Source organism: Centruroides sculpturatus, unplaced genomic scaffold (genome assembly GCF_000671375.1).
Source record: "Centruroides sculpturatus isolate CEXI.00-Female unplaced genomic scaffold, Cexi_2.0 scaffold1651, whole genome shotgun sequence".
NCBI classification, from domain to species: Eukaryota; Metazoa; Arthropoda; class Arachnida; order Scorpiones; family Buthidae; genus Centruroides; species Centruroides sculpturatus.
The window spans coordinates 143,441-152,983 of record NW_019392623.1 but is presented as its reverse complement, the minus strand read 5'-3'; the positions used below and the strand labels follow the sequence as shown (position 1 = coordinate 152,983).

The window sequence follows — 9,543 nt, the reverse complement described above, 5'->3', positions numbered from 1 at the left end:
AAAATTACAATAATTTACATTATCGCTTTTTCATACAAGACCTTGTAATACTTCATAAACTATGTGTAATTCATCCCAAAACATTATTTAATTTTTGTCTGTTTAAAAAAACTAGTATTCAACTTCACTTCAAATGAATAATTTTGTGCTGCCCTCACACAACAATAATAAAAAAATCTTTGATCCACGAACTTGATGAATGTATAAACACCAAAAGATACATATTAAAAAATATTCAGAACAATTTTATTTATATTCTTGCTTATACATATTATACAAATTAATACTGGAATTCATTTTTAGTATTATATTTATCTTTTCAATTAAAATCTTTCTGATAAAAATTTTTCAAAAAGTTGTTATAAACTATTTCTAGAACTATTTTTTTTTTTGTTTATACAGTCGACCCCCTATAACGCGGGTTCATATAATGCGGATTTGTATATCGCGAAAAAATTGCGACCGTATTCATATAAACACGCTAAAACAGACTCGTAAAATGCGGAAAAACGTCATCGCCGACTCGTGTCGCGACAGGATTGATCGAATCTGGACCAATAGTGGACGAGCAGCCAAACTACTTACATGCTACGGAGAGTTTAGGCGGGTAAGTTGAGTTTACTATCGTCTGTACAGTATAAATTAGGTACTGTAAATCTAATACAATACTGTAATTTTATACATTTCTTCTAAAAAAACATTTCTTATTCAACGGCCATAAAAATTATTTCTATTAGTAATGTCTACAAAGGTCAACGAAATTTTTGCAGAAAAATAACTTATCAGAAAACGCGCCCGCAGTTTGGTGCGCCCCTCAGCGACGAAAACAAGCTTAAGCAATGGCGTGGTCGAACGGTGCACACTCGGTAAGTAATCCTATAATTTTTGTTTATAGCATAATTTACACTGATTATTTTCAAAAATTATACATGATATGAAAATGTTGAGTTAAATTAGTCTAGAATTGATTAATTTTATGAAAGTAAACCTTTCAAACAATCGTAGTCCGTAAACTGTACATGTGCCGGGCTGTGATTGGCTCATGTATTTAAGTATTTCTACAACTCGAAATTCTTATGAAGTGAAAGGTATCTACTGCGTAATAGGAGGGTCGACTGTATTTTTTTTAAATTTACTTATTTTTTAAAAATAAACTATTATAAAGGTTTTTAACAATATTGTCAGAAAAATTACTGATTANTTCTTCTAAAGAAACACTTCTTATTCAACGGCCATAAAAATTATTTCTATTAGTAATGTCTACAAAGGTCAACGAAATTTTTGCAGAAAAATAACTTATCAGAAAACGCGCCCGCAGTTTGGTGCGCCCCTCCGCGACGAAAACAAGCTTAAGCAATGGCGTGGTCGAACGGTGCACACTCGGTAAGTAATCCTATAATTTTTGTTTATAGCATAGTTTACACTGATTATTCTCAAAAATTATACATGATATGGAAATGTTGAGTTAAATTAGTCCAGAATTGATTAATTTTATGGAAGTAAACCTTTCAAACAATCGTAGTCCGTAAACTGTACATGTGCCGGGCTGTGATTGGCTCATGTATTTACGGATTTCTACAACTCGAAATTCTTATGAAGTGGAAGGTATCTACTGCGTTATAGGAGGGTCGACTGTATTTTTTTAAAATTTACTTATTTTCTAAAAATAAACTATTCTAAAGGTTTTTAACAATATTGTCAGAAAAATTACTGATTACATTAACGTTTAAAACCTATAAATTTAACAGTAGGAGTCATAAATACTACTTAAGTTTTAACAGTTTTTACTAAAGATTTTAACAATGTTGTATCCTGGATGACGTGTACAAACTGCATTTATAAGAGATGATTCCGAATAGTGGTTAATATAAAAGCAACACGAAATCTACGAAAGGTTAATATATATCGAGACAAATCCATTATTTTATAATCTCGTTCTTTTGATGCATTCTTGAACACAATATTTATTTTCAGCAATTTTAAATAGCTCATCCATTGAAGTAACTCCCGTGTTTTTTACCGAGTTATAAAAAGTACCATTTACATTCTGCAGTAATTTATAAGGACTGTCAAATTCTTCAAGTTTTCCATTAACTAAAACCTAGAAGATTCAAATGCGTAAATAAAAACAAATTATTATATATTATAAACAAAAGAAACTTACCAGTACTCTGTCCGAATCGATAATTGTATGTAATCTATGGGCTATTGTCAACACGGTACACGATTTGAATTTTTCTCGAATTATTTTTTGTATGCAGGAATCAGTTCTTGACATAAAATGGATTAAGAAAAGTACATTACGAATCTACATAACTGTATCATTATAGCACAAAAAATACGTATAAAAAACTTAATACGATATATCACTATGTAAAATTTGTGGTACAACTGTCATTAAAACTTACACATATTGTATACTTGATAGTAAAGATTCCGTAATATACAAGTTTTGCTGCATAGAAAATGTGTTACATTGAATTAAGTTCTCAGAAATCAATACGAAACAAGTTTATCAAAAAAATTTACCAATAAAAACTTTTGATAAAAAACTGGTTTTTAGACTGATGTCAGATACCGTACAAAACAAAGAGAAATTACGTGGACCGCTCTTTGGTGAATTAAGAGCCTGTATTATTTACCAGTGTGAATTGCTTTTAGTCATTTGTCTACAGGCAAGAGCATATAAAACATTACAGTTCCGGTTCCCATATCTAGAGAAGTTGCTAGATCTGTAAACTGGAACTACAACGTTCCTGCTTATCGGTAGATCACATGGCTGTAGGAAGCAATCAGATGAAAAACTAATGTAACTACTTTCGCCTTTCTTGTCATCTACTTAAATTTGGTGTAAATATTGTATATGATTAATTCATTCATTGCGCACGTTGGAAACTTTTGTTTCTGAAAACAAAATAAACATTTTTATCAACATACCTATAATTTTTTAATTTAGCAGTGGTAAAAGGTGACTCTATATTGATGGTGGAAAACGTAGACTTAAAACTATAACCGTTCTTTGATAACTTACCGAAATTATAGTTTATTTTTATCTTGGGCAATTAACTGTATTTAGTATAACCAAAAACAACAGTCGATTATACTTTGTCATATCGGATATATAATTTATCATTTTCAATTGCTGCAATACAAAGACAAATCTGGATTATAACAAAATAAGATCTTCCAAGACACATTATAACTTCCTGAGAAACATCATTTATTAACTTTCAGTAATTGACTTTTTATAAATCTGATTATAGCTTAAAATCACATCTATAAAAAAATCCATGGGTCGATATAATTCCAAAACAAACTGATATAACATCATCTACATCAAAAAATAATTTAAACAAGTTAGGCAAAATGACTAACAAGGTTAACAAGGAAATCTTGTTATCCTTGCTACTAATCTTGTTAACCTTGCTACTAATCTTGTTAACCTTGCGCACAACACTTACGTAGTTAGAAACACCAAACTTTTATCAACATGAACTGCACGCCGAGATTAAGAAAAATTCATTTCAAATGACACTATGAAACTTTATGCCAGATAACAAATGCTGCATTTCTCTCATCAAAAAGCCACTCTGGTCATTAGTATTTATGTTTTTTCTCTGCCTGATAGATTTTTGGTACAGCACTTGTAATATAAATCATTATCGGTCGAACAGTACAAAATGTATTATCATATTGACTCAATGAAATTGACTTGAGTGTAAGTCTGACTTGGGCTTCAATGACTGTTTATTTTTTGTAAATGGATAAAATTATTACCAGGTCAGATTTCTATGCAAATGTCTACAGTCGAATTCACTTTGTCATGAAGCGGATAACTTTTCACATTACAGTAAACTGTGAGAGCCTGGAGGCATGAAACAATAGTTTTGTTACAGTAATATTTGGGAGAGAAAAATCGCTGCGGTAACATTCTTGTGATATAGTTAAGCTAGTGACTAAAAGAAAAAGCACCTCTCGTTGTTTATATCATTTTCCTGTTGAGTAATCATTCCTCACGCGTAGAGCAGGCAGCTGCAAGTAGGAAGCAGCATTAGATTTACATTTCGTGAGAGAATTACACCCCAGAATTGGAAGGACTTTACGAGATAAAAGAACCAAAGACCGAAAGTTCGAGACAGACACTCACCTTTCTGTTTCTGACAGACTTGTCTCTGGTATGTAAAGTTTCATTTTGTTTTGTTTAGTGGCGGCGCTGTTGTCGCCGCAGATCGCCATGTTTGATTGTTCTAGCCGGTAAGCTTGAAATATTAAATTACTTATTTATTAATTGTGTTATGTTCGTTTCTTCATCCATAACGTTAGCTCTTGTCATATCGAAACCTTATAGGTATCTCCTCTAAGAATACGCTTTAGAGAATTCCGCAGCCACTACACCAATGCTGTCTCAACACTACAAGAAGACAAGTATTTGTCTACACGAGGTATTATGCATTTATTGTAAACTCTGTCTCTTCGTCTTGCAAATGAGGAATTTATCTCTCGCAATGAATTTAAATTGTTATCGACGTAGACATCGTTTAATCTCCTTTGTGTTTAACCTCTATGTATTATTTATTAAACTGTTGTTAATTTTTATCTGGATCTCGAGTTATATTTTCTTGGATTTCTGGTCACCTATCGACAAACCTACCGACTCTCACTGATGAAACTCTAGATAGATTTTCCCACTCGAAATACTGAACATTCCTACTTGACATGAATTGAACTATAATTATACTTGCTAGTTAGGACGAGAATTCTTACTATCCTAACTGGCGTGAGGAAAAAATAAATGTAAGGTTTTTCGATCTTACTTTGAACTACGAATAAACGTCATCCAGTTACAAATTGAGCAGGCCTAACTGTCCCTATTTTGCGCAATAGCGAAAAAAGGATGCTCACAAAATTAATTATACGTCTAAAGTTTATCTTTCGTTTAATGAACGGACAATAGTGTTTTTAAAATTTTGTTTAGACATTAACGATAAGTGTTCCTATAAACCTACTGACCGCAGGAAAACTACACAGTAACATTAGTGTGATACCAGTAAAGAACATTATCACAAAGTGTTACATATAACATTCCACATATCATTTTTATATGTACCAAATGTAAAGACTACACGCCGCTAACAGATACCATATGTACAACACCAAATTGTCAAGGCGAAGAAGAAACATTTGAAAGAATTTGAGCACAGTCATTCTACAAAGCAAGATTATGTGGTAACGAAATAACTAAACTTAAAGTCTTTTACAGTCTGATGTTATGTCTATTTGAAAAATCCTTCAAACTGAGGTGAGACAAAATAGACAGAAAAATTTACTTCCTTGTCTTTGCAGGAAACTCTTATTGCATAGAGGGAAAGGGAATTAAAAAACAATGTAACATTAGCAGAAAAATTGTTAGAGAAGTGATTCATTTTTACCATTGAGAAACATTTTTGCTAAGATTTATGTTAATTTTGATACGAATGTACTACTTCGACTCTAAAATTAAATATAAGCAAAAAAGATTATCAAAAATTTTCAAAGTACAGTATATTGTTTGAAAAATGAAAAGCCTATTTCCTCATCAACCAGCTATTACTTTTGTATATCTGTACAAATGTACAATAGATATAATCAAGATAAAGTGCTGTGTGTTTCTTTAAATAGTGTTAAATAAACAATCTTTATTTGTGTTCAAGAAGTTTTAAGGTATTTTTTGACAGACCATATTGTATACGTAATAGGAAAACATGGGCAAGAGAGAGGTTGTTAGCACAGAACTCAAGGGTTTTTTTTTAGTTCTTTCTGCCATGTGGACACTAAGAGAGTTGTTTTTGCAAGCCCATTATGAATCTGGCCTGACCCCACAATGGGGTTTGGTGATGGCCAGATGGTGAGAGACAGGGCCTGAATATCTAAACAGACCACCCCCATAAAATTCCTGGGGTTTTTTCGACCCATTCGGTTTCGAACCNCAATACTTCTGAGGGAGGAAGGCAACGAGGAGTTATGGAAAACCCAGATCATGACATGCACTATCACTAACAAGTTAGAGCAGGAGGGCAGACGTGTTGCTATTGGTAAGAGATTATAAGGCCCTATTAAAACGTAATAGGAAAACATGGGCAAGAGAGAGGTTGTTAGCACAGAACTCAAGGGTTTTTTTTAGTTCTTTCTGCCATGTGGACACTAAGAGAGTTGTTTTTGCAAGCCCATTATGGGTACGGCCAGGCCAGACCCACAATGGGGTGGCCAGATGGTGAAAGACAGAGCCTGACCTATCTAAACAGACCACCCCCAAAAAATTTCTGGGGTTTTTTCGACCCGTTCGGATTCGAACCCGTATCCCCCAGAGTGGTTGACTGCCACCTTGATCACTCGGCCATCTGGCCGGTGAACTCAAGGGTTGTGGAGCATAACCGAACTCGTGATCTGGAAATGGAATCTTGCTTGAAGGCAGCAGAGAAGGCAGGCAATGACAGTCAGAAAAGAAAAAAAACACCAGCATCATCCACAAGTGAGGGACAGGAGTCTGGTTATAAGGAACAGGATGACAAGATGCAAGCGCGATTAAACGTAGCATCTCTGTGTTCAAAAAGGGAGTGACTTCCTGGGTGTTCCAGAAGGATAGTCGGCTGTGCTTGTGTAAATCAAACAAACTGTCTCTCATGATGAATTGACTGATAGTTACATGATTGTATAAAACAGGCTTGAAACAGCTCAGTTTGATGCTCGAGACAAGAGCTATCAAGAAAGATTCGAATGGTAACACGATAAGTCAAGCTTTTACTTGTCAGATCAACGTTCTATGGAACTGATTGGTTGAACAAGTCGAAACAGTCATGCCAACCAGAGCAGACCTGACAGAAAGCTCATCTCAGCTCCTAATTGGTTGGGTAATTGTACAAGGAAGGCTCCTTGTACAATTACCCAACCAATCAGGAGCTAAGACAGTAAGAAGAAAACAAGCTTGGCCTAAGACCTTGCAGTTACAAGCAATCAAGATGGATTGCTGTGTATCTCTACTGATAATGTTAAATAAATAGTCATAATTTGTGTTCAAGGAATAGTAAGGTGTTATTTTTGAAAAGACCGGAGCACAGATCGCACAATTTGACGTTTATTGATATGATAAAAATGCGTTCTTATTGACGACAGATAGGAAAAACATATCTCCTCGTGGCATTAGTTCATAAAATAAACTGTAAATTTTTATTTCAAAGTAATATTTTTCAAATTACAGCATTACAAAATTATATAAAAAGAAAGGTACCTATCGTAAAATATTTTGACTGATTAGGTGTTTTGTACAAATTCATTACAGATAATGTAAATCATAAATATGTATATATTCAAAACAGATAAATAAATTTTTGTACTTGTTTTGAGAAACAAAATGAAGCCATTCGATTTTAAAATAAAATACTTTTTTCCTTTTATACACTTCACACAAAGAACACAATTGTATGCTCTATATTTTAATAGCTTAACCTCAACATTCAGACTAAAAAAAGACACACTCTACAAACAAGCAAAATGTGAATGTTTCTGCACATAAAAGTCAAAAGGAAACAAATGATATTAACGAACAAACAGAAGTATAGAAATGACATTCCAGATAACAGCTGACAAGTCAAAAAACCTATCACAAACAACAAAAAAACTTCAACAGTTTATGTTCAGAGGAGAACATCAATGCAATTTCAATAAATCCTTATTTGCAATCGTATCTAATCTCACACATAACATCAATAGTAAATCAGATTAATGACTCAAAGTGTTTTTCGCCCCTTGCACACTAACAAGAGCTTTTGTCACATTCCAGATGCAAAATGAAAACAAACAACTGGTGAGAAAGGAAATTTGAATTTTTCTAGTCTAAACACACTGTGTATATAATATATCTGATAGTTCGTTCGATTTTGATTTTACATGAAAAGTCGTTACGTTCAACTTCGCATTGCCTTAAAACTACAATTTAATTATTCCTGGATTATGTGGGGTCTGTGAGACGCCTAGTGACTGCATTTTTTTGGTTTATTTTTATCGAAATTTTTCAAATAGTTGTGAAAAATTCAAGTTTTTCAATTTCTACGAACTGTGAAAAATGCGATAAATANACACTAAGAGAGTTGTTTTTGCAAGCCCATTATGAATCTGGCCTGACCCCACAATGGGGTTTGGTGATGGCCAGATGGTGAGAGACAGGGCCTGAATATCTAAACAGACCACCCCCATAAAATTCCTGGGGTTTTTTCGACCCATTCGGTTTCGAACCCGTATCCCCCAGACTGGTAGACTGCCACCTTGATCACTCGGCCATCTAGCCGGTGAACTCAAGGGTTGTGGAGCATAACCGAACCGCGATCTGGAAATAGAATCTTGCTTGAAGGCAGCAGGGAAGGCGGGCAATGACAGTCAGAAATGAAAAAGAAAAACACCAGCATCATACACAGGCGAGGGACAAGAGTCTGGTTATAAAGAACAGGATGACAAGATGCAAGCGCGATTAAACGTAGCATCTCTGTGCCCAAAAAGGGAGTGACTTCCTGGGTGTTCCAGAAGGAAGGTCGGCTGTGCTTGTGTAAATCAGACAAACTGTCTCTCATCGTGAATCGACTGATAGTTACATGATTGTATAAAACAGACTTGAAACAGCTCAGTTTGATGCTCGAGACAAGAGCTATCAAGGAAGATTCGCGTGGTAACACGATAAGCTTTTACTTGTCAGATCAACGTTCTATGGAACTGATAGGTTGAACAAGTCGAAACATTCATGCCAACAAGGGCAGACCCAACAGAAAGCTCATCTCAGCTCCTGATTGGTTGGGTAATTGTACAAGGAAGGCTCCTTGTACAATTACCCAACCAATCAGGAGGTAAGACAGAAGAAAACAAGCTTGGCCTAAGACTTTGCAGTTAGAAGCAATCAAGATGGATTGCTGTGTATCTCTAGTGATAATGTTAAATAAATAGTTTTAATTTGTGTTCAAGGAACAGTAAGGTTCTTGAAAAGACCGGAGCACAGATCGCACAATTTGACGTTTATTGATATGATAAAAAAATGCGTTCTTATTGACAACAGACAGGAAAAACGTATTTCCTCGTGACATTGGTTCATAAAATAAACTGTAAATTTTATTTCAAAGTAATATTTTTCAGATTACAGCATTACAAAATTATATAAAGAGAAAGGTACCTATCGTATAATATTTTGAGTGATTAGGTGTTTCGTACAGATTCATTACAGATAATGTAAATTATAAGTATGTATATATTCAAAACAGATAAATAAATTTTTGTACTTGTTTTCAGAAACAAAATTAAGCCATTCCATTGTAAAATAAAATATTTTTTCCTTTTATACACTTCAAAGAATACAATTGTACGCCCTATTTTTTAATAGCTTAAGCTCAACATCCAGACTAAAAAAGACACACTCTACAAACAAGCAAAAAGTGAATGTTTCTGAACATAAATGCAGAAGGAAACAAACGAGATAAACGAACAAACAGAAGTATAGAAATGACATTCCAGATGACAGCTGACAAG

General features: G+C 34.0%; 1 protein-coding gene across 1 annotated transcript in view; it reads right to left on the bottom strand.

Annotated features, from left to right (window-relative positions):
* Window positions 1-1,924: 1,924 nt before the first annotated feature.
* LOC111617743 (multidrug resistance-associated protein 4-like) overlaps window positions 1,925-9,543 on the bottom strand; it is an 81,877-nt gene continuing 74,258 nt past the window's right edge. Inside the window, exons 24-25 of the mRNA XM_023359032.1 lie at window positions 2,165-2,270; window positions 1,925-2,101 (exon numbers count right to left, since the gene is read on the bottom strand). Of these exons, the coding sequence (XP_023214800.1) occupies window positions 1,925-2,101; window positions 2,165-2,270 (283 nt within the window). The remainder of the gene's footprint in view (window positions 2,102-2,164; window positions 2,271-9,543) is intronic.